Here is a 26,368-nt window from a genome sequence, read left to right on the forward strand (position 1 = left end):
AGGCAAATAATACTTTAGAATAGATGTATTTGTAAAATCAATTTCCTTACATGATATACCCCTAGATATTTGTTATGGATGTAACCTTTAAACTTCAAAGGTGAAGCTATTACAGTACCTGATTTTTTTCTACAAGGGCAGCCCAATCCTAAGAAGGGCACGGAAAGTGAACAGGAACCGAACTAAGGCTTGCGAGGGCGCATCTAGCCCGTACGCCCGCGTAAGTGGCCTTCCGCCCGCGCTGGGATGCGGCGCTGGCCCGTCGGCGGGCCAGCACCGGTGCAAGCCACAGGCGCCCGGGCGGCGGCGCAGAAGTGGCGTAGAGCCCTACGCCGACGCAGGGGGGGGCGGGGAGCAAGGCGGGGTCGGAGTTAGTCCGCTCCCTAAGCTCCTCCAGAAGCGGGAACGCCCACAGCGGCGCAAAAAAGCTACGCCACGGAAAAAGAAGGCGTAGCCCATAGGCGTCCATGGAACGGCGAAAAATCAGCCCCCTCTCTGAGCGCCTCGCCCCGCCCCTATGGCCCGAAGGAGCATAGGATGAGAACTATCCCGGGGACCAATCAGCGTGCGCGCCCAGCGTGGACGAGCCCCCCTCTCTGCACCCAATCACCTGCGACCGCGCCCTATAAAACATCCGGCCAGCGCCGCCCAAACCCCCAGGTAAGTGAGCACTCGGCCGGAGGCTCTGCCCGTCTGCTGAGTGGCATTGCCCCTTTGAAAACCGAAACGGGCTGAGGGCATTCACATTGGCAGGCGCAGAATGCACTCGGGGGACTTTGCGAAAACCGGGGGAACTTCGCATAAAGGGGAAGAGGTGCCTAACTGCCTAACTCTCTTTCTACCGTGATAGAAAGAATGACTCCACAGCTAACTGATGCATGCTAGTTGCTTCTAACTAAGCACAAACAAACTAACCCTTCCGTGGCAGAAGGGAATGACACTTTGCAAATTAACCGCATGCTCTCCCGTTTCCTTGCAGGTGCCCTGACTCTGGCGCTCCCACCTGGTGATGACCGACGGAGCGCTGACAGGTAAGGAGGAGGTGGGGGGGCATTCCGCAGATTAGTGCAAACCACCCATTCACCTGAACCCACCCGCTCACTTGCCGCTTTGGGTGAGGCCCAGCAGGGGTGGGGGGCAACCATGGCCGCCCCTGGCTGCCTCAGAGGCAGGCGCCTCGAAAACCACATGTGGCCAGGTGTTTGTTGTGACCAGCTCATTCTCTCCCTTAAAGGTAAAGGCTTGCCAAGGCCGAGTGCATCCTCACCAGACCGTCATGCATCAGCTGCTGCCCTCGACCATGTGCAACCCCCCCCCCCGGATGGCGGAGTGTGGGGCTTGCCTTGCCAGTGGAACGAGGCAAAGCCCACACGTGTCTTTTTCCCCCACAGGCACGTCCAGGGCATGGCTGCTCCCCCGCGCCCCGCCCTCCCCAAACATCTCTGACGGACGGTTGGCTGCAGCCCAGGAAGCACCGTCGCGCCGCGGCCTGCATCCCAGCCCCGCCCCTCCGAGCGGGAAGGAGGGCTGTGTGGAATGCTCCGGCTCCCTCGCCAGCCTAAACGCAAGCCCGCTCTTTCCAGTGCAATAAAACGAGATGTACAACAACTGTTTTCTGTGTCTGCGAGTCTGACTTCGTCCTCCGCCCCTCCCCCAACACTCCCGTCACATCTCCCCACCTGCACATTGCCACAAATGTATCCGACACACCCCGTCTTGCCTCCCCGCCCCCTCCCTCCCTCCTCCTCCCCCCCTCCTCTGTATTTGACCAGTGTCTGTACCACCCATCTGCCAAAGAGAACTTGATTCTCAGAAGCCTATGCCACAATAAAATTGGATAGTTTTAAAGGTGCTATGGGACCCTTTTTGAATTCGCTACCACAGGCTAACACGGCTAACCCCCCTGCATCTATGGCCAGGTAGAGGGTTGGGGCGGGGCATGTGAGCGGGGAGGGGGATCAATCCCCGGTGGGGAGAGTAGCTGGCACCCGATAAGCAAGGGAGAGGGTGGTGCGAGCTGCCGCTGCAAGGGAGCGGGAGATGGCAGGGGAAACGGTCCACTCGCGGGAACCCTAGCCCCCACCAATGGAGAATCCAGGGTGGTGGCAGGCGGATGCCATATCCCGGGCAGGAGGTCTCGCGCGCCTGGGGAGGGTCACCCCCATCGCAGCCGCAGCCCCAGCAACACAGTCCCATGAGCGGCCGCCTCCCAGAGTGGGTCCAGCCCCTCGGGCGTCTGCAGCAGCCCCATTGGTCATTCCAACACCTTCCACCCCAGGGCGTCCTGCCTCGCATCCAATCCCGTGGAGCAGTTGCCAGCCTCCCACGCCAACAGGCCATGGTTGTTGGGAGGGGTGGGGTGTGTCCGAGGCTGCGCGTGGCTCCGCCCTGGCTCGGCGCCGTCTCCTGCGTTCAGCAATTGTGGCCACTCTCGTTGCCCTGCCGGGGGGGGGAACTACTCCAAGGCTGCCAGCCCCGCCAATCCTGCAGGGAAGGCCGCTGGCCCCGCCCACAGGGGCAGTGGAAGAGCGCATCAGCTGCGCAAAGTGGCTAAAATGCGGGAGCCCGAGGCCTCCCGGCTGGCTGCCACAGCGTGCCCCTTCCCCGGCCGGGCCATGCAGGCTGGGTGGCCACCCCAGGCCCGGGAGGGCCCCCCGATGGCAGGTTGCGTGACTGCCCCAGCTCAGGGCGGCATGCCAGGCAGGGCAGGTGCGTTAGGGCAATATGGAAGACATGCCAGAGCGGCCCCTGGCCAGTCCTTGTGCATCCTAAGCCCCCCCCCTTGGAAGGGATGCGCTGTCACCGCGGGCCTGGTCATGCGCTCATGGTGCCAGGGCAGGATATGGCTGGCAGTTCACCAAAGTATCGCAGGCAGACACGGGTCCATGTGTAGATGAGCTTTATTCCCAGTCCCACGGCGCAACGTACAGCCAGGCCCAAGGGTTCACGTCCCGCAAGGATGCACTTGAGCAGCACAGCATCCCCGCAAGGGAAGAGGGCCCTGGGGCCATAGGAAGCCAACCACCACGGCCCCCTCCCCTCCAACCCACAGGTCTGAGACGGGGGGGGGGGCCTGTGCTGAACCTATCCATGAACTATGCAGCTGCCAGACAGAAGATAGGGAATTGTTACATCTCAGACCCTCCAAGGTCATGCCGGTGGGCGGTGTAGTTCGGTGGGCAGCACAGAAACACTATACCCACAGCGGTCCCGGCTGCATGGAGGGCGACGGGTGGCGGGAGCAGTGGGCGGCCAGGCTCGGGGCCCAGCTCATTGCCAAGGCTGCCGGGAATGACCTCCTGGCAGATGAGGGTGCGATGACTGCGCGGCCAGTTTACCTGGAGGAGCTCTTCCCTGGCCGTGCGGAGGAGGCCCACCTCATACGAGCGTGGCTAGACACGGCGCTGTGCGAGGTGGAGCATGACCTCCTGGAAGAGGAGGTGGCTGCGGGCCCTGCGCGCAGTAAGTCAGGGTCCTCGGCGCCATCCAGGGAGCCTCCTCCGCTGCCACAGAGGGCAGGCCATAAGGGCCCGGAGGTGTCCCAGCCACTTCCGTCGAGGCGCAGGTTGCAGGTGCTTGCAGCAGATGCCGGGCTGCCACCAACGGGTGCCCCCCCTCCCTCTCTCCCCCCTCTGCAGGGACCATCAATGACAGGTGGATGGCTGCCATGGACCGGGTTCACGGGGCATTCCAGCAGGCGCGGGCAGCGGCACCATGTGAGTCTCGCCAACAGGAGGGGCACGGGCATGTGGGGTGGGGCGGCCTGCGGCCGCGACAACAACCCCAGAGCCCACAGGGGCCCTGATGCTCCCATCCCCCACCTCTTGCCCCCACAGCGGCGCCCGCCCGGAGCCCCTCGCCAGATGAGGAGGAACTTGGGAGGGGCTTCACCGCCTGGTCTCCACCCCGCTACCCGCCACCCGCTGAAGACCCAGAGGGTGACCCAGTGGAGGGGCCTGGCAGGAAGCGGCCGAAGCTGGAGCCCGTCCCCGCAGACGGCCGGGCAGCTGCCGATATGCCATCCCAGGCACAGGCATCTTGGACCCCAGCCGGGCCCCTGCTCTGTAACGGGGATGCCGTGGCGGGGCCGCTGGCCTCCCCCTGCTCCGACGCGCTACCTAGCCCTCACCCTCCTGGCTGCTGAGGCCGGGGTTCTGGGTTGGCAAGCTGCTCTCTGGGCGCCTGATGCGGCCCTGGAATCGATTGGGAATAAAGCCAAGTTCGTTAACCGCTTTTCCCGTGCAGCCCGTCCATGGGGGGCGGTGGCTGCTGGCCGGGGCGGCTTTCCCATGCTCTCTACATGCAGGGGTTGAGGGAGCGGGGACTCGGAGGGGCCGCCTGGGACACCATAGGGGCGTAAAGGGCGAGTGTTTGGCCGGCCGAGGCCCCCATGGCCAGGCATGGCCCTCAGCGCGCAGCATGCCACAGGTGCTCCGCGACCCTGTCTCGCACAGCTCGGTCATGCTCCTGGGGCTCTGCAGGGGCGTCAGGAGAAAGGCGACCGGCGGGCGGCAGCCAGGGGTCCTCGCCTGGGCCCTCTGTGGCTGGCAAGGGGAGCTGCTGGCGCACGGCAATATTGTGCAGCATGACACAGGCAGCCACGAGCTTGGCGACGGTGAACGGCTGCATGGCCAGGCGGCCGCCCGTGTGATGGAGGCATCTGAAGCGCATTTTCAGCTGACCGAAAGCACGTTCGATCACCATCCTCGTGCGCAGGTGGGCCTGGTTGTAATTGGCTCTGTCGGTGGGCTCATCCGCAGGGTATGGCGTCAGGAGGTAAGGCAGCAATGGATAGCCACGGTCACCTGCAAGGGGAGGCGGAGTTAGGATCTCCCTTCCCATCCCCGTCCCCTCACAGCTCCCCCACCAACTCCTGACCTAGGAGCCAGCCTCTCCCCTCAGGCCATGATGACAGGAGCCTGTTCAGGCCGGAGGTGGTGAAGATCTGTGCGTCGTGGACGCTTCCCGGGAACTTGGCAACGAGGTCCGTGAAGATCCCCTGGTGGTCACAGGCTGCCTGGACGTTGATACTGTAGAACCGGTGCCGATTCCTGTAGACCTGCGGCTCCTCTCTGGGAGCGCATATGGCCACATGCGTGCAGTCGACTGCTCCAATCACATTGGGGAAGCCTGCAAAGGAGGAGAAGCCAGCCCGGATGGGTGCCAACTCTGCCTCCGAGGTGGGAAAGTGGATGTGCTCGCGGATCCGACCAACTAGGGCGTCCAGGAAGGCATGCAGGCAGCGGCTGGCGGATGACTGGGAGACCTCCAAGGCCTCAGCCATGACTCCCTGGAAGGAGCCGGTCGCAAGGTAGCGGAGGGACAGCAGGACCCTCTGGAGGACGGGGATGCCCCGGGGAGCCGCAGCTTGCCCCTGAAGGGCGGGCGCGAGCTCCTCGCACAGAGCCTGTATGGCTGCCCTGTCCAGGCGGAAGCGGTCCAGGCAAGTCATGTCGCCCAGGAGCAGGGATGGCACCCTGGCCTGGAACTGGCGGCGGCGTCTGAGGCGGCGCCGCCTGAGGGCCGCTCGGACAAACACGGCTGGCAGGAGGTGGCTGGTCCGGATGGCTGGGAGCCGCGGCGGCAGTGGCGGGCACCAGGCGGGGATGATCAAGGTCCTGCCTGGAAGGAACGCAGGTTGAGTTTCAGCACCCTGAACCCCCCCCCCACGCACAGCAGCAGGCCTACCGGTCTCAGCGGCCCGTTGCAAGTGGTGCTCAGGAGCAGGTCCTCTGTCCGCTGCATGGGCCGTCCCAGCCACCCTTCCCGGTTCTGCACCCCCTGTGCCCTCCTCCATCTTGCCGAGGGGATGGGTGAGCACATGACTAGGTGGCTGGTTCCCACCACTTATCTCGGGGACCGGACATTCCAGCGGGCACTACCCCCATGTCTGCTGAGAGCACTAGTGGCGGCGGAAGCCAGCGCCAGGCAAACTGGACAGAGGCCGAGAGAGTGCTGCTTTTTGGGCTCGTGGTGGAGAATGCGGAGGTCGCCCTGAGCACGCACAGGGGCGCCTCGTCCCGGTCTCGACGACGGGCATTCTGGCAGATGGCAGCCGACAGGGTCTCGGCTGTGGGCAATGCGCCCCGCACTGCTCACTCGGCAATGAAGCGCTGGAATGATTCTTTCGGGCCCGCGCGCAAACGAGTGCGCCTCCTCATGTCTCAGGGGGTTCCTTATGAGCGGGCCCTTGACGAGGGGCTCCCAGGCCCAGAGGCGGTCATGCGAGCGGTCATCCCGGAGGCGGTGGTGGGCGGCCTGGGCGTTGAGGTCCTGCCCGGTTAGTATTTGTGGATTCAGGGAGGCGAGGGGGGGGGACGTATGGATCGTGGCACATGTGTGACAGGGCCTCTCCCGTGAGTAGGCACGGCCCCTGAGGGTCCAGACCCAAGCCAGGCGGAGGCAGAGGCAGCGGAGTCTGTGCCCCCCCTGGCAGAGAGCGGGGCCCAGGAACAGGCAGCCCTTCCACCGCCACAGCAAGCCCCTGCTGCCAGCGACGAGGAGCCTCAACCGGGCCCGTCGGGGGGCATGGATCCGGAGCACGGTATGTATCTGTGGCCCTGCTGCTGGTGGGGCCAGGGACCGGCTCGGCCGCCGGCCTCGGCCACACATCCAAGGCCACTCATGGCGCCGACCGGTCTCAAGACGAGGGGCTGCGGCCGCAGTTGGAATGGGTGTGCTTGGCCCGGCTCGGTGGCCTGTGGCAGCCCATGTTGGGCCGCTGCTCTTCCCTCCCTGGGGCCTCTTCCCACCCATGTCTCGCTCCAGCAGGGACCATGCGCCTGGAGATAGGCGGGGAGGTGATTGCCCAGCTGCGCGAGCTGCCACCCTCCCGGAGGACCTCTGCTGCCGGAGCGGCTCTCCTGCAGTCGCTCGGCTTCCCTGTGTCGGTGGAGGGTGAAGGTGGCCCTGGGACTCCGCCGGTTCAGGACACCTCATCGACAGAGCCGCTCGAGGAGCTGTCCCAGCCTGCAGCACCATCCCCTCCAGCCCCCCCGCCCCCGGGTGCCATGGGCCGTGTGCGGGAAGGACCTGGCTCCGCCTCTGAGGGGGAGGGGCCCATGGAGGGGATCCTTCCAGGAGCACGGGCTCGCGGCCCCCGCCCTGCCCAGCGGCTTCCCCCGACACTAGCCGCAATGTGGGCGGCGATCGAGAGGGAGCGGCTAGAGGTGCACGCTGCATGGGAGGAGGCGAACAACCGCGGCCGGGAGTTCATGGCTGCGGTACTGGAAGTGGGGGAAGGGGTCCGTGCCTCTCAAGTCCGTGCCGAAGCCCTGCTCGGGCGGCTCGTCGCCATCCTCGACCCTCCGGCCCCACCCGCTGCAGCAGCTCCACCCGCCCCAGAGGCACCCCTCCCTCGGGCCCAGTTGCGTGCGAGAGGCCGGGCCCGTGGACGGCCAAGGGGGTCCGGCCGCCGGCCTCGCCGGTGACCGCCGCTGCCGCCTTGGGGGTGGGGTGGGGTGTTTTGCTGCACAGACAGCTCTCCTACACGCCTCCCCTTCCTCACGTCTGCTGGGGGAGGTGGGATGATATAATAATAAAGGCTGATTTCTGTGCAATGGGTGTCTGTGTTCTTTGCCTTGGGATGGGGACGAGGGGGCAGGCCCGCTGTGTCTGCCTCTTGGTGGCGGCCTCAGGCCAGCCCTCCCCTTCGGCGCCACTTGGGGGCTGTCCCCTGCTGCCAGAGACTGGCTGCTGCCCTGGATTCCTCATGGCAGGGCGCCTGCCAGTCCCATGCCAACCTCTCTGGACGCGGCCGCCAGGGACTTGGTGCTACATTGGGCAAACGGGGGAAAGGCTTCTCAGACTACGCCCACCCCTCTCCTTCCCGACTGCGAGCCCCGCCCGACACACGAGCCGAGGCAGTCTGCCAGCATGGGCGCGGTTTGCCTGCTGCTCTGGGGCCTGGCCGGGATCGCGTGCTGCCCATAGGCTGCGCCTTTCCTGGCCCCTCCCCCTGACGCTTGTCAGGAACAGCGCCCTTTGGCTGCGCCTGGCGGCGGCCGTGGATCAAACCCGCCCACAACACTTTCTGGTTCTCCAAAATTGCATCTCTGCGCCGCTGCGGGCGCCGCTGCGGCCACACTTTGCTGGCACAGGATCCGGCCCGGCGGCGCCGCCACACCACCAGTGCAGCCGCGTCGGCGTTGGGGCCGGCCATAGGATTGCGCTGATAGCCTCTTAAATTGAGAAGGAAATACAGATATTTATGGCTTTTAAAACCTTTAAAAACAAGCAGCTTCTATATAAACAACTTACCACTAGGGGTGTGCAAGCCAAAAATTTTCGGCTATAGCCGAAAGTAGAAAGCCGAAAGAAAATTCTCTATCGTTAAAGCTGAAAGCCGAAACAAGAATCTCTTTCGGGATTCGGGATTCGGGATTCTTTCGGCATTATTTCGGCATTCTTTCGGCTTTTTTCTATGGGAAAATGCCTCCGTCTTCCAGGACGCCTGGAGGAGGCATTTTCCCACCGAATAAGCCCAAAATTGGTGGGGACCTTCCTCTAACCCTTCTCTAACAACCACCCAAGTTTCAGACAGATTGGACTTTGGGGGGCCATGTTATGGCCCCCCAAAGCAGGTCCCCCCATCCTCCCATAAAGGAGCATCTTCTTCATTATTTCCTATGGGGAAAAAATGAAGAAGCAGGCTTCCTTTGCCAGGGGTGGCATTTTGCATGCAAAATGCCCCCTTACCCTCAGGGGCCCTTCTCCCACCCCTCCTCCCACCCCCCACCAAGGCTCAGCCTGCTCCAACTTGGGGGGGCCATTTCATGGCCTCCCCAAGTAGGTGCTCTAATCTCTACCACTGACAGCTGGGGGAGACTTGTGTTGCCAGGGGTGGCATTTTGCATGCAAAATGCCCCCCAACCCTCTGGGGCCCTTCTCCCACCCCTCCTCCCACCCCCCACCAAGGCTCAGCCTGCTCCCACTTGGGGGGGCCATTTCATGGCCTCCCCAAGTAGGTGCTCTAATCTCTACCACTGACAGCTGGGGGAGGCTTGTGTTGCCAGGGGTGGCATTTTGCATGCAAAATGCCCCCCAGCCCTCTGGGGCCCTTCTCCCACCCTTCCTCCCACCCCACACCAAGGCTCAGACTGCTCCCACTTGGGGGGGCCATTTCATGGCCTCCCCAAGTAGGTCCTCTCAGCCCCACACAAACCCAATTCCCCCCCAGCTGCCGCACACAGACCCAAATCCCCACATTAGCCCCTCACAGACCCAAATCCACCCCCACCTGCCCCACACCCATAACCCCAGGAACAGGCTGGCAAAGGCCAGCCCTCTCCCTTTGTTCCCTATGCTGGGAACTTCTAAACTCTCTTTCCCTGGGCAATTCTGCACAGCCCAGGGGTGCCACAATGGTGGGCACACTTCTGAGTGCCAGCTGGTCCCTGTGAAAGAACACCTGAACCACAGACACCCTCCCTCAAATTCCCCCACCACCTACAGAGATAGCTGGCCAGCCAGCCCCATTGTTCCCTATGATGGGAACCAACTGCACAACAAAGAATAAAACAAGAACAACACAAAATAAAGTTTTTAAAAAATTATTTTCTCCCTTCCAAAGTACAAGTAGGCAAAGCATTATGACACATTACACCAGCAGTCCCCCACACAGAAAAATAACACAACTCACTTAACATCAGAGAATCACAAAGCACGATTCCTGTCAAAAACACTTTATTTCTTGAACAGCTTTAGGTTACACAGCAGGGGGGAACACCAAAGGGCTTGGCAGCAGTATCTTACACAAAAATAACACAACTCACTTAACATCAGAGAATCACAAAAGCACAATTCCTGTCAAAAACACTTTATTTCTTGAACAGCTATAGGCTACACAGCAGGGGGGGGGACACCAAAGGGCATGGAAGCAGTATCTTACACAAAAATAACACAACTCACTTCACATTAAAGAATCACCCCAAAAAATTGCTGTCAAAAGCACTTTATTTCTGTAACTGCTTTAGGTTACACAGTAGGAAGGCACCACAGAGCAGGAAAGCAGTGTACTACACAAAAATAACACAACTCACTTCACATCAGAGAATCACACAAACACAATTGCTGTCAAAAACGGTGAAGTGGGTTGTATTATTTTTTGTAGTACATTGCTATCATGCCCTTTTGTGCCCTCCTACTGTGTAACCTAAAGCTGTTCAAGAAATAAAGTGTTTTTGCCAGGAATTGTGTTTTTGTGATTCTCTGATGTTAAGTGAGTTGTGTTATTTTTGTGTAAGATACTGCTTCCATGCCCTTTGGTGTTCCCCCCCTGCTGTGTAGCCTAAAGCTGTTCAAGAAATAAAGTGTTTTTGCCAGGAATTGTGTTTTTGTGATTCTCTGATGTTAAGTGAGTTGTGTTATTTTTGTGTAAGATACTGCTTCCATGCCCTTTGGTGTTCCCCCCCTGCTGTGTAGCCTAAAGCTGTTCAAGAAATAAAGTGTTTTTGACAGGAATTGTGCTTTTGTGATTCTCTGATGTTAAGTGAGTTGTGTTATTTTTGTGTAAGATACTGCTGCCATGCCCTTTGGTGTTCCCCCCCTGCTGTGTAGCCTAAAGCTGTTCAAGAAATAAAGTGTTTTTGACAGGAATCGTGCTTTGTGATTCTCTGATGTTAAGTGAGTTGTGTTATTTTTCTGTGTGGGGGACTGCTGGTGTTATGTGTCATAATGCTTTGCCTACTTGTACTTTGGAAGGGAGAAAATAATTTTTAAAAAACTTTATTTTGTGTTGTTCTTGTTTTATTCTTTGTTGTGCAGTTGGTTCCCATCATAGGGAACAATGGGGCTGGCTGGCCAGCCATCTCTGTAGGTGGTGGGGGAATTTGAGGGAGGGTGTCTGTGGTTCAGGTGCTCTTTCACAGGGACCAGCTGGCACTCAGAAGTGTGCCCACCATTGTGGCACCCCTGGGCTGTGCAGAATTGCCCAGGGAAAGAGAGTTTAGAAGTTCCCAGCATAGGGAACAAAGGGAGAGGGCTGGCCTTTGCCAGCCTGTTCCTGGGGTTATGGGTGTGGGGCAGGTGGGGGTGGATTTGGGTCTGTGAGGGGCTAATGTGGGGATTTGGGTCTGTGTGTGGCAGCTGGGGGGAATTGGGTTTGTGTGGAGCTGTAAGGGGTGGAATTTAGGGGCTGAGAGGACCTACTTGGGGAGGCCATGAAATGGCCCCCCCAAGTGGGAGCAGGCTGAGCCTTGGTGGGGGGTGGGAGGAGGGGTGGGAGAAGGGCCCCAGAGGGTTGGGGGGCATTTTGCATGCAAAATGCCACCCCTGGCAACACAAGCCTCCCCCAGCTGTCAGTGGTAGAGATTAGAGCACCTACTTGGGGAGGCCATGAAATGGCCCCCCCAAGTGGGAGCAGGCTGAGCCTTGGTGGGGGGTGGGAGGAGGGGTGGGAGAAGGGCCCCTGAGGGTAAGGGGGCATTTTGCATGCAAAATGCCACCCCTGGCAAAGGAAGCCTGCTTCTTCATTTTTTCCCCATAGGAAATAATGAAGAAGATGCTCCTTTATGGGAGGATGGGGGGACCTGCTTTGGGGGGCCATAACATGGCCCCCCAAAGTCCAATCTGTCTGAAACTTGGGTGGTTGTTAGAGAAGGGTTAGAGGAAGGTCCCCACCAATTTTGGGCTTATTCGGTGGGAAGATGCCTCCCCCAGACGTCCGGGAAGACGGAGGCATTTTCCCATTGAAAAGCCGAATGAAAGACGAAAGAATCCCGAAACGTTTCGGCTTTTTTCTTTCGGCTACCCGAAACGTTTCGGGATTCCCCGAAACGTTTCGGCATTCCCTGAAAGAAGCCGAAACACTTTTGTTTCGGCATTCTTTCGGCATTCTGAATGCCGAAACGCACATCCCTACTTACCACAACTCATTTACATTTTAAAATACATCAGCTCTTCCGAGCCTTCTCTGGACATTATCTTCATTCTCTCTGTGTCTCCAACTTTGTGGAACGGCCTGCCTGAAGATGTCAGGGATGCCCCTGTGCTTCTTTAATTTTGCAGGAAGTATAACATGGAATTGTTCAGGATGGCATTTTTATAATGGGGATAAGGCTGCAGTATACTGGAATTGGTCAAGAAGATGCTTTTACAAAGGGGCAAAGACTGCAGTTTATGGCACTATTGATTTTGTATGCATTATCTTAATTTTACTGCATTATTTTCTAATTCTAGTTTTTGCATTTCTTATGTGTCGCGTCTTTTACTGTTGTATTATTTTAAATGTTGTAGTCCAGTGAGAAAAGCAAACTGTTAAATAAATATATATAAATAAATAAATAGCATCTACAAATTTGTATCATATTTACAAAGACCCTAATTGCCAAATGCATACTCCTACGTCTGAATCTCATACTCTTCTAGATTCATTATATTCATGCAGTTTGAGTCTTTACTGTTAATTTTTTCCTCTAAATCCTATGCCAATGTGATGTCTATTCATGGACATCTGGCAGGCCTGCACATAGGGCAGATGCACACACTGAGTAGCATATGTAGGTACAATCCTATTTCTCTACCCACACAAGTGGTAAATTCATCTGAATTTGTCCTCTGATGTGTTATTATAAATTGCTTTCCTGTAATATGGATTAATCTCGGGATGATATCATAACAGATTTCCTCTAATCTACATTTCAATTATTCTGTTTAAAATGTTAGGTAAAGGAATTTACACCAGGCAACAAATTCCATAGATGTATTGTATACCCTTACAGGTGCACAGCATCCTAAATGCAGTTCAGCTTAACACAAGTCAATCTTAACAACATTAACAAAAGTGATTTCCAAATATCCCATGGTAACATTAATCCCTGGTATACTTGCACTATTTGCAAATAGATTTCTGACATATCTTATATACAGCAAAAGACATTTTACAACATGCAAGCAAGCTGCTTAAATCAGATTTATCCATGCAACCAGTATGAATCCAGTATGAATCCTGTCATTTATCAGACCTAACTGGAGTTTCTTTTTTACTAAAAACGGAGCTGACAGTTTCCTTCAATATCTCAGACAAGTGCAATTATACCACCAACTAATATTACCAGGGAAAATTACTTTTGTTAATTTTCTGAAGATTTACTTGTGTTAAGCTGAACTGCATTTAGGATGCTGTATGCCTGTAAGTGTATATGCTGGCTAGTATAAATTCCTTTACACTGCAGTGTTGTTCTAAGAACAAAGGGGAAATACATTCTCTGTTCTTTAAGGGAAACAACAGAACAGGAAAATTATCATAAGGCAAACTGCTATCACATCAAATATGGATTTCAATTATATGCCACCCACTATTTTCTATTACTTACTATATTTTCATAATGAAACTCTCTTTAATTCTGCTATTTTAAGTCTGAATTCAACAGGTATATCCTAAGCAGAAAGAATATGGGAATCTTTACTACTTGTTGGTATAAAATCTAATATAAAAATTCAGTACAGAGGCTTAAATATAATTGTAGCAATCCAAATAGTTTAATGAATTTGTACACAACAGGAACTGAATTCAGGGTTTAGTTATTTTGGCTACAAATGCTGAGAAGGAAAAATATACATCTCAGCCATTCTTAAATTATGCAGGAAAATTTCCTAACTTGTTCCTATGCAAATAAAGTCCTATGTGTTATGACTGCCAGAAAGGCACAGATGTACAAGATTCTAAATGGAATAACTGATCTATTGTTACAGCAGATGTCCATATATAAACACCTGCTACAGAAAGCCTACTAGCAAAATATGAGTTTACAATGTTAACCATTACAGTATGTTTGTATTAATAATTTAAATTAGGCAATCACATTCAGCCACATGCCACATGTGTTTCATGCCACATGTGTTGTGTACCATAAGATTTTATAGAATGTGGTTCCATGAAGCATCACACACTCAGCTGACCTCAGTACAACTTTTATTTTTAGGAAGTTGCTGCAACATATCAATAAAAAGACACATCTATACTAATGTAAGTTAATGATGAGCAGCAACCATGTCTCTGGTAAAAAACAAATCATCCTGGGACAACCCAATTGCTTTCTGGACAGGTAACTCTGAAGTGTTAGGTAGATAAGTGTAATTTATTTATTTACTTACTATATTTATAGCCTGCCTCTCTCACTGACAGTCAAAGCAGATTACACAGAGTAAGTCAGTACAATTAATATAATGCAGCGACCATAAAAGAACTTTATTTCAGACAAGAACATTAAAAAACACTGCTTCACTAGGCCAATGTAGATTAAGAGGTGCTATCATAATAGGACTGTACATCTGGTTGCAAAGTTGTGCCTCCAGATATCAGTGAATGGATTTTTATCAAGCTAAAAGGGAATTTTTATCTTGGGCTGCATGATGATTGATATGTTTAATGATGGCTCGAATGAAGGCAAACAGAGAGTGCTGGACTGTAATTACAAAATACTTGATTGTTACATTTTAAACTGAAGCTCAGTTTAGACAAGAATGAGATGCTCTTTGTTTTTAATACGGCCCATCTAGTTTTAACAAGTCAGTCTCTTCTGGGTGGGGTTCCATTCCTATTAAAGGAGCAAGTTAACAGTTTCGCATTATTAGATCAGTGGTGACAGACCAAGAATCAGATCTCCTCTATCATGAAGACCTTTCTATTATTTTTAGTTGGTGTGCCATCTGTGACCATTCCTGAAAAAGTATTATCTGGCCAATTATTCATGTTCTGATCATATTTAGGTTACAATGTGGTAATATACTTTATATGAGACTGCCACTGAAGACTATTTGGAAACTTCTGTTGATTCAGAATGCCAGTTCATATGAGCTACAGAGAAACTATCTTGCAATTTTAATAGAACTATACTGGCTTCTAGTTCATTTCAGGGCACAATGCAAAATAATGGTTCTTATCTTTAAAGCCCTAAGAAGTCTGCACCAGGAATACTCAAAGGCCATCTACTCTCAAAGGCCATCTACTTAATTGACTCAGTCAATTAAGATCTTCTACAGAGGTCCTCCTGCTGAGTGTGTGTTCTCCAATCATCAGAGAGGAGGTAGGTAGTAACTAAAGCCAGCACTTTTTCTGTGATGAGAACGTCCTCCCCATAGTGAATCGCCAAGAACCACTCATCTGAATGTTTTTTTCTGTTTTATCTAATACTTTATTCCAATTTATATGACTATTAGATGTGGCATGGACTGGGAAAATGCCACAGACCACTGGCCTGTATTCTGTCAATTTTCACAGACCATGGACCACAAACTTTTCACAGACCAGCTGGTTCGCGGACTGGTTCGTTGGTCCATGGTCCGTCACTTCTGGCAGCCGTGGCTCCACCCCCTTCACTCCCAGAGAGCCCAAACTCACAGAGAATCTTCAGCAGCCTCTCCTCCAGCCACCCTCCAAGTTTGGTCAAGATTGCATTTTGGACATTCAACTTACAGACCCCCAAAGTGGCCACCCTCAGGAAACTTCCAGTAGATACTAGGAGTCGTAAATGCCAATTGACTTGCATTGGCCAGCAACACCAAAAAGTTATAATGAGGCAAAATCAAACAGAAAAGGGTGGGGGAAGCGCCCCTTCACTCACCACACAGACACCTTCCCAGCTGTTGCCTAGGGAATTAATTCTTGCTCCTTGCTCACATAGAAAAGAATGGAAGCTCTCTGCTTGGCAGGCAGAGCTGCCTATCAAGGTTCTGAGGACTAAGATTGGCTGCAGAATGTCCAACCCTCCATTGCAGAATGAGAGCTCTCTGCTTGGCAGGCAGAGCTGCCTATCAAGTTTTTAAGGGCTGCAAAAGGTCTGCAGACGTCCCCTCCATTGCCTAGGGAATTGATAGATCTGCGTCAGGATGTCTGGACTCACGGACCATGGACCAACGGACCAGCCCAAATGGACCAAACCATGAAAATGTGAGTCCCATAAACAGTGTGTTCACAAACCACAAACTGGGCCGGACCATGTCAATACTAGGTCCATTTTCTGGACCATGTCCATCTCTAATGACTATTAATACTGATGCTGAAACAGCCCTGAGGATTTTAACAGATCATTTGGGTTATTAATATTGCTTATTTGAAAGTAGGTAATCACAAACATTGCACACTTACTGTTGTACTCTGGTCATAATTTATATTTATGCATTGGTCACAGGAAAATTTAAACATTCAAATGAAAGGATAACATAAATCAGTGTGTATGTTTGTATGTGTGTGGGGGCGGGGGGAGTGTCCAGATCCTCAGTTTGCTGATGGCCAAAAAATGGTTCAGGCACAAAGGGAGAAGAAAAAAAAACAAGACAAATTTGAAACTAAATAAATATGCTTCACAAAACAAGAAACTGTCTATATCAAGGCAGTATGCTTTATTAAAACAGGCACATGACGTACAGTGAAATCCTAATCAGAGTTAATCCAGTCTAAAAGGTAAAGGTGCAAGCACCAAGTCATTACTGACCCATGGGGGGATGTCGCATCACGACATTTTCTTGGCAGACTTTTTCTGGGGTGGTTTGCCATTGCCTTCCCCAGTCATCTACATTTTACCCCCAGGAAACTGGGTACTCATTTTACCGACCTCGGAAGGATGGAAGGCTGAGTCAACCTTGAGCCAGCTACCTGAACCCAGCTTCCGCCGGGATCAAACTCAGGTCATGAGCAGAGCTTGGACTGCAGTACTGCAGCTTACCACTCTGCGCCACGGGGCTCTAAGCCCACTGATTTTAATAGGCTTGGAATAACTCTGCTTACGATTTCACTGCTAGCATGTTAAATATGCATTTCATTGAGAAATGAACGATAATGGGGCATTTATATAAACTGATAATAAAATTACCCCAAATAACAAACCTACCAGTGTTTGCTGTGTTGACTGTTTGTAATGCCTGGACACTATCTGTCTTCTCCAGGAAGTTAAGTTGACACTGTTTCTGTTCTCCATCTTCAGCAACAAATGAAATTACACCTAAAGGAAAGAGTTAACAGATGTTCTATTAACTGAAACTTTTGTTTTATAGAATGGGCTGGTACTCTCATGTCAATGTTCCTAAAATCCTGAATATCAGACACAAATCAGCTTTTTAATTCTAGTTAAACTTTGATACTGATCAATTTATTGTGTAGAATTCAAAAGAAAAGATGCTTGTTAAAATATAATATGCAGAAAATTCTGTGAATTGAGGTCCCTTATAAGTGTTTCCCTATTAGATGTACACTTGCAAGTGGTGAGAAGGTCTGAGCGTATCATTGAAGCTGAGAAATAAGGTGGTATGGTCAAAGCTGAGGCACCAGACTAAAATGCATCCACACTCTTCAGGAATCAATGGTCACATCAGCAGAAGAGAACTGACACTTCCAGTGGTGATGGAGGCAGAGGAATCGTTGAAGTTTAGCTGCCAGGCAGCAGCAGAAGTGGAATGTAACATTGGCAGAGAAATTTTCATAGGCAACAGCAGCGACACTTCAGCTAACTCTGGTTAGTACTATGCAGAAGTACCTTGAAAATTCTATGATAAGACAACCCAAAATAAAAGAAGATATAATGCTGGAAGACAGGACCCCCAGGCTGGAAGGCATTCAGCTACTGGGGAACAGCAGAGGACAAGTATGAATAACACTGTCCTTAATGATGCAACTGGTTTAAAGCCAAAAGGACATTCAGTTTCTGACGTGAATAAAAGCAAAAGGAAAGTTCAAAGCTGTATGTCACATATGATATGGATATGGAATGTGAGAAATATGAATCAATGCAAACTCAAAGTCATAAAATAAGAAATGGAGCATTTAAACATCATAATCCTGGGTGTGAGTGAACTAAAGCAGAATGAATTAGGACATTTTCAGTGTTTTCCTTTGGAAATTACAAACTCAGAAGAAACACTGTTGCTCTAATAGTGGTGCAAGATGTAGCATAATCAAGAACAATAATGCAAAGTCTGACTGAATACTATCAATCAAACTTCACAGAAGGCCTATCATCACTACCATCATTCAAGATTATGCCCCAACTATAAATGCTGAAGAAACGGAAAGCTTTTATGCAAGTGTCCAGGAAAAAACTGATCATACACTTAAACAACATGCACTGGTTATCATACATGACTTGAATGTAAAAGTAAGAGACAAAGCAGGATCAAACATGGTTGGAAAATTTGTCCTAAGATTACAAAAAGATGCAGAAGACTGACTCATAGAATTCTGTGAAGCCAACAGAATTCATTGAAAACACATGCTTCAGGCAAACAGTAGTTCTGAGGAACCCAAGTTCTCCTCTCTCTGCAGTCTACACTGGCATTCACTGACTCAGAGGAGCCTGAGACAGAGCTGCAGCTGCTGCTGTTCATCATTGGCCCTCCTGTTCCCTTCCATCCCTGCAATGAAGAAAGTTAATATTACACACAAGAACAGCACAATAGCATTCCCTGGCTTTATTTTAGGTGTTTCTGTAGGTTTGCTTCTAGTTGTTTTTGACACATACATAGTGTTAAATTCTCTGCTTTCCCTAACCTCCTCTCTCTGAATCTTCCTATTCTAGTGGCAAGAGAACATTTCTAGTGCTGCTTTTTTTAATTTTTGGCATAGAATTGTGCCTAGGTCCCGGAAGTGTGCTAACTAGGCTGCTGTTTTTTGGGTGGGGGAGGAGATACCAAGTTGGCGCATGCATTTTATTTTTTTTTTTAAGAAAATTTTTATTGGATTAGAAATCACTATAATATCCATTACAATCAATTTCCTTTAAATATTCCAATTCTAACCCCCTCCCTTTCCCCCCCTTTTGTTGACTTCCAACAGTTTTCCAACCCCTTATCTATTTTCCCCCCTACTCATTTCAAACTTATTTTATTCTATTAAGCATATACTTTCACTCTCTTCTAAGCTTTTCTATTATAACACAGTGCTATCTCTATTCCCTTTCCCACTTAACTTATCAACTAAGTATTACATTCCTGGCATATATTCTTTAATAATAACAATCATTTGTCTAATTTTTGTACTCTATATTCTATTTTATTCATTCTAGTCTCGTCAATATGGGACAAACAATTTGTCCCTTATTCTACATAACTTTAAGTACTTCTATAAACATTGTATACATTCAATATAAGTCAATCAATTTAACTTGTACTCTATACGTTACTCTTTACTTCCTTCTATCTTATATTCATTCTATTTTGATTATATAATTTCTCCATTATACAATTGTCTGCCGGAAATAATCAATCAATTTGACCCATACTCTACATATTTCTAAGTACTTCTATAAACTCAATATACATTTGGCATAAGTCAATCAATTTAACTCATATTCTGTATGTTACTATGTATTTCTTTCCGCCTTTCTTATATTCCTTCTGTTTTAGTTATGTAATTTCTCCATTATACAATTATCTGCCAGAAATAAAATTAGTTAGTTTCTATCCTTATATTTCTTATAATAACACCTCTATTACTTAATACTATATATAGTAGTCAAATAAAATAGTTGCTTAGAATTTCTCATTTAACTTTCCTCCCCCCGGTAAAGTCACTTCCCTCTTCTTTTGTTGTATTTCAGTAATTTTCAAACTGCCACAGTTCTCCTCCCACCTCCCATTTTTTCACCAAATATTGCTTCAACTTTTCCCAATCCATGTTGAACTGTCCTGGATCAAGGTCTCTCAGTTTCCTTGTCATTTTGTCCATTTCTGCCATGTACAGCAATTTGTAAATCCAATCCTCGATAGTTGGCACTTCTTGTACTTTCCACTTTTGTGCATACAAAAGTCTAGCCGCTGCTGTCATTTAAAATAACAATGTCCTGTATTGTGCTGGAATATCTTCCATTCCCAAGTTCAGTAGCAGGAGTTCTGGGTTCTTATTAACTTGAAATTGTAAAATCTCACTTATCACTCTTATTATTTCCCCCCAGTACTGCCTAGCTACTTCACAGGTCCACCACATGTGGTACAAAGATCCTTCATGGTTTTTACATTTCCAGCATTTATTAGACATGTTCAAATTCCCTAGCGCAATTTTCTTTGGTGTCAAATACCAACAATAAATCATTTTGTAAACGTTCTCTTTAATATTAGTACATGTCGTGATCTTCAACGTATTTTTCCACAAGTATTCCCACGCCTCCATTGTTATTTCTTTGTTAAAGTTTATAGCCCACTTCACCATTTGCACTTTAACTGTCTCATCTTCTGTGTACCATTTTAACAACACCTTATAAGTCTTAGAGATTTCCTTTTTATCCTCTTGTAGAATTACTTCCTCTAATTCCGAATTCTCCATTCTTACCCCTCCTTTCGCACAGTCCGAGTTATAAAGGTCTCTAATCTGTCTATATTGAAACCAATCGTAGCTTGGAGACAACTCATCTTGCGTCTTTATTCTTAGTTTGGAAAATTCTATTCGTGTTATCTCCTTATACGTTAAGCACTGTTGTTCATTATCGACAGTTCTCGGGTCTATTACTTCGTAAGGAACTACCCAGGAGGGGATTCCTTCCTGTAGGTAATCTCTATACTTCTTCCAAATTGTGAAGAGGCTTCTCCGAATGTAATGGTGTAAAAACATAGAGTCTGCTTTTACTTTGTCATACCACAGATATGCATGCCATCCAAATATTTTTTTATATCCCTCTAAGGCCAGTAATTTGCGGTTTTTCAGCGTCATCCAGTCTTTCAACCACACCAAACAGATTGCATCGTACTAAAGTCTTAGATTGGACAGTTGCATTCCACCTCTCTCTTTTGCGTCTTGTAATACTTTCATTTTCACTCGAGGCTTCTTGCCTGCCCAAACAAAATCTGATATTTTCCTCTGCCATTTTTCAAACTGCTTGGAGTCCCGAATGATTGGTATTGTTTGTAACAAAAACATCACTCTTGGCAACACATTCATCTTAACTACTGCAATTCTTCCCAACCATGACAAATTCAATCTATTCCATTTAATCAAATCTTGCTCTATCTGAGTCCACAGTTTCTCATAATTATTCTTGAATAGATCTATATTCTTTGCAGTCAGTTCAATTCCCAAATATTTCACCTTACTTGTTACTTCACAGTCTGTTATTTCCGTTAGTTACGGTTGTTTTTGTTTGGTCATGTTTTTACATAATATCTTTGACTTCTTTTTGTTTACATAGAATCCTGCCAGATCTCCAAATTCCGTAATTTTCTCTATTACCTTTGGCATGTTCTCAATTGGATCTTCCACAATTAACATTATGTCATCCGCAAATGCTCTGACCTTATAGGAAAAGTCTTTTATTTTTATTCCGCGGATTGCATTATCTTCTCGAATCTGTATCATCAATATTTCCAAGACCAAAATAAACAACAGTGGAGACAACGGGCAACCTTGTCTTGTACCTTTACCTATAATCAGTTTCTTAGTCACCTCGTCATTCACCACAATTGCTGCACTCTGGTCTCTGTAGATTTCTTTCACTGCTCTTATGAATCTTTCCCCCATTTGTAGCTGTTCCATAGTGGCAAACATAAAATCCCGGTTCAAATTATCAAATGCTTTTTCAGCGTCCACAAAGAAGAAACCAACCTCCTTGTCGCAACGCTTATCATAGTATTCAATAGCATTTATAACTGTCCTTAAATTGTCTTTGATTTGTCTGTTTGGTAAAAAACCAGCTTGTTCCTCCTCAATGACTTCGGATAGCCATCCCTTTACTCTTTCCGCCAATATCTTCGCAAATATTTTATAGTCATTATTGAGTAACGAAATAGGTCTATAATTTTTAACGTTAGTCAAATCTTGTCCTTCTTTGGGGATCAATGATATGTTGGCTTCACTCCAAGTATCTGGAATCTTTTGATCCCTCAAAACACCATTGATCACTTCTTTTAGGAATGGCACCAGTTCATTGACCATTACCTTGCAAAATTTGGCTGTAAGTCCATCAGGTCCTGGTGCCTTTCCCAAATTTGTTGACTGTATTGCCTTCCTTATCTCTTCCTCCGTTACTTCACTATTCAGTTTATCTCTCCATCCTTCCGAAATTACTGGGAGCTTCATTTTCCCCAAATATGTCGCTATTGAGTCTTTATTCACTTCTTTTTTGTTGTACAGTTTAGCATAAAATTTGTAAAAGGCTCTACTAATAGCCGTCTGTTCCAGATATACTTTATTATCCTCACATATTTTATTTATTGTCTTCTTCTCCTTTCTCTTCTTCAATTGCCACGCCAGATATTTCCCAGGTTTATTTGCACCTTCAAACGACTTTTGGTTCGTTCTCTTGAGATTCCATTCCAATTCTTTATTATTCATTGCCGTCAACTGCTCTTGAAGGATTTTAATATCCTGGTATATTTTCTTTTACCCTGGTCTTTTCTTTAGTTGTATTTCTTTGGCTTTTATTTTCTCCATAATCTCCTGTCTCTTCTCCTCTCTTTTTTTCCTAGCTCTTCCATTTAAGTCCATTAGTATGCCTCTAATTACTGCCTTATAGGTATCCCATACCTTATTGGTTGGTACTTCGCTGTTCATGTTGTGTTGTATGAAGAACTTAGTTTCCCTTCTCAACATCTCCATATTTTCTCCCTCTTGTAACAAGTCCTCATTTATTCTCCATCCTTTCCTTTTAGTTCTTTTTCCAAACTTCCACATAATTGGATTATGATCTGAGCCTACCATAGGTATTATTTCCACATCCTTAGTCCAAAGCGCTAAGTCTTTTGAGGCCCAGATCATATCAATTCGTGATAACGTAGAGTGTCTCGCGGAGAAAAACGTATATTGTCTGCCTTTGGAATTCTGTCTTCTCCATACATCTTCCAAAGTTTCCTGTTGCGTTAATGCAAAAAAAGTCTTTGGTAATAATCCTCTTTTCTTTTGTACAGTTGCTGATTTTTTATCCTATTCCAAATTTGTGACTCCATTGAAGTATCCTGCAAGAATTATCTGGTCATAAGAAAGTTCATCTAATTGCTTCCTCAAATCCTCAAAGAAGCTTTCCTTTGCTCCGTTAGGTGCATAAATTCCAATCACCAACACTCTCTTTAAATTCCATGTACATTCCACTGCTAAAAATCTGGCTTCTACATCTCTCATCACTAATTTTGGCTGTAGCTCCTCTTTTATGTACAATACCACTCCCCTTTTTTTCTTTTTTGAGGCCGCTACAAAGTCATTGCCCAATTTGTTCAGTTTAAGATATTTTACATCCTGCTTTCTAATATGAGTCTCTTGCAAACACACAATATCACATTTTTGTTTTAATAGCCAGTGCAAGATACTTTTTCTCTTATTCGGTGAATTAAGTCCATTTACATTCCAAGATAAAACTTTACACTCCATATTCATAACCTTGTTGTTGGTAAGTCCTTTTCATTGTCCCTCAAAAACTTTTCCATTTCTAGTTCAGATCTGATGCGCTTTTTCACTCCTCCAAATTCAAAGGACATTCCTTCCGGTAATTCCCATCTGTACCTTATTTTCATGTCCTTCAGAATCTGGACTAAAGCTTTGTATTTTTTCCGATCTAGCAACACCGATCTGGGTAGCTCCTTCATAATAATAACCGTCTTGCCATCAACCTCCAATGGGTCTTGAAATTGTTTACTCACAATCATTTCTCTTATATTTCTAGTCGTAAATTGCACAATCATGTCTCTTGGTAATTTCCTCTGGGTTGCAAATCTTGAATTTATTCGATACACCACATCTAGGATAGCCACAATTTCCTCCTCCTCCTTTCCCAGGTATTCAGCTAACACCTCGGTAATCTGTTCTTGGGCCGTCTTTCCTTCTACCTCCGGCAAGCCGCGAAACCTCAGCTGCTTCTCCATATGCTTGCTCTCCGCAACTGCCATTCTTCCCCTCATCACCCTCATCTCTGTTCGTTGAGTGTCTGCAAGGTTCTCCACCGCATTTTCCACTACATTGACTCTTTGCTGTGTCGCCTGCAGGTCATTTTGTATTGTTTCCATTCCCTTCTTCACTTCTGCCAGTTCATTCTTTACTGTCTCTTTAACCTCTTTCACCAGCTCAGGTTTCATATCCTTGAGTTCTTTAATCGCTTCTGAAAGTTTTTTATCCAAGTTCTCTATAGCCGTTTGCCACTCTTTTTTTGACATCATGGGGCTTGCTTTACCTCGCTCCCACGAGTCCGCTCGCTTCCTTAACTCCGTGGCGCTTGGCTTAGTGTCCTTTTAATTTAAATGTCCCGGTCTTTTTGCAAAAAGGTCATTTAAAGAGTCCAAAATGTCGGGCGTCTTTTCTCTATGGTTCCTCTATGGTTTTTGTAATCCAATATGGCTTACTTCCTCTTCCGCTGAAGCCACAGCTCTTCCCCTTTCAAAGATGGCGATTCCCTTCTTCCTGTCATCCGGCAAGGGCCGCTTCTCTCCAGCAACTCTATCACTGTTACGTACTTCCTGTTTCCCGACTTCCCACAGCAGTTCTCGCGATGGTAAAACTTTCTCACAGCCTGATATCTCCTTGTGACCACAGGTATGTAAAACAATAGTCCAATTTCTTTAATAACTCTGTTTAGCTTAGTCCCTTTTCTAATATTATTCTTGCCGGATCCTCCCCTCCTTATAATCAATCTGTTGCAGTTTAAAAGTCTACTTTAATGCTTCGTTGCTTTAAGTAATCTGTCCCGTTTCAAGAGATAGTGATCTTTACCTTCTCAAGCACTTTTCGCGGGTTGTAATCGCTGTTTCAATCTCAGATTCCCATCAACTCTTCTTGCTCATGTTGAAGCTTGGGCATGTAGGTCTTATGCCAACCGCATTGGTTCCAGGACTGCCGCAGAGATTTTAGCCGACCTGTCTTCGGGTGGGACCTCAAGGGACGGGAGACAGTCCGTTGCGCAGGACCCCCCCTCGCCTGAGATCAACGCGCCCTGAGGTACTTAAGCGTCCTATGCCTGTTCTCCGCCTGAGAACAGTTGGCCACGAGCTTATTTTGCCCCGCCGGCCGTTAAAACGGCAGCCCGGTCAGCTCAGCACTTAGAGCTGCGTTAGACCTGCATGGATCCCAAACCGGAAGTCACCGGCGCATGCATTTTATACAGTGTGCCATACTAACTGGATAGTGTCCTGCTGGTTTTCTACATAAGTTAACTTTGGGAAGAGTACTCAGAGGAACCCAATTCCATATAGCTAAGGCCTCTTTGCAGAGGCTTGCAGAAGTAGTTGCCCCTTGTTTTATTATGTAAAACATCGTAGTGGAGTTGTCCATGAGAATTAACACAGACTTGCCTCTTACCACATCTGAAAAGGACTTTAAGGCATTATGCACAGCTTTTAGTTCAAGAAGGTTAATATGTACCCTATCCTCATCATCCCACAGTCCATGGGCATATAACTCCCTGCAGTGTGCCCCCCAGCCTAAGTTCGAGGCAGCTGTAGTGATGAAAAGATCCAAATGTACGTGTCCAAAGGGAACCCCTGTTGTAGATTTGAATCCGTCCTCCACCACTGCAAGGACTTAACCACAGACCTGGGGATATTAAACTTTTTCTTTTGCAAATCTCTCTCATGCCTAAAGACTGAGAGGAACCATAACTACAGTTCTCACATTCTCAGGCGACCATAGGGGACCACTGCCATAGTAGAGGCCATTAGGCCTAGTACTGCCTGTATCCTCCCAACTCACTGAAAATGGCAGCATTGGAACAATCCAACCAGTTTCTTAATCTTGTTTACCCTTTCTGCAGGCAAAAAGGCTCTGTTCTCACTGCCATCGAGTATGGGGCCTATAAACTGTACCCTCCTAGCAGAAGTCAGCTTGGGTTTTTTTCTGGTTCACCAGCAAGCCTAAGTCCAAACAGGTACGTAATACTAACTGAACTTGTCTTTTCACATCCTCCTCTGACCAGCCCGTTATCAACCAGTCATCGAGGTAGGGATAGATACACCAATGTTCCCTCTAAGCGGTGCAGTGTTGTGAGCCAGAAATCCAATTTGTGAGCAGCAACTTGCAAGTTGTGAGCGCGCCTTTTCGAAAACCAGAATCCATTTGATTAAAAGACTTTTGATTTAGGTTGTCTGAGGCATTGGTATTGGGTGCCATCAATATGTTGATGACACCCACTTAGGCATGTGGTTCTCAAAAGCTTATGCCTCAATAAATTTGGTTAGTCTTAAAGATGCTTCTGGACTCTTTACTATTTTGCAACTACAGACTAACACGGCTAACTCCTCTGGATCTATGGAGAAGAAGAATTGTGCATCATCCAGCCCCGCAATGCACTCACTCTCTGGCTATTCCCTTCTATGTTTTATATAAAAAGGTGTTGTGAAGCATGCCTGCAAATGGCTCAGACACCATTTCTTTCCATGTGCATCAGTGTATTGCCAGAGTTTTCTTTGCATTTTGGGCAACATCAGGCAGATGAGCTTCAGTAAGGGTTCCTCTTTGCCCGCAAGCAAATCC

General features: G+C 48.5%; 1 protein-coding gene across 1 annotated transcript in view; it reads right to left on the bottom strand.

The window, feature by feature from the left end:
- The window catches only part of LOC129326556 (cilia- and flagella-associated protein 47-like), a 286,389-nt gene that overhangs the window by 226,593 nt on the left and 33,428 nt on the right, over positions 1-26,368 (bottom strand). Inside the window, exon 6 of the mRNA XM_054974773.1 lies at positions 16,830-16,940. Within this exon, the coding sequence (XP_054830748.1) occupies positions 16,830-16,940 (111 nt within the window). The remainder of the gene's footprint in view (positions 1-16,829; positions 16,941-26,368) is intronic.

The sequence above is a fragment of the Eublepharis macularius genome, chromosome 3 (genome assembly GCF_028583425.1).
Source record: "Eublepharis macularius isolate TG4126 chromosome 3, MPM_Emac_v1.0, whole genome shotgun sequence".
Taxonomy (NCBI): Eukaryota; Metazoa; Chordata; class Lepidosauria; order Squamata; family Eublepharidae; genus Eublepharis; species Eublepharis macularius.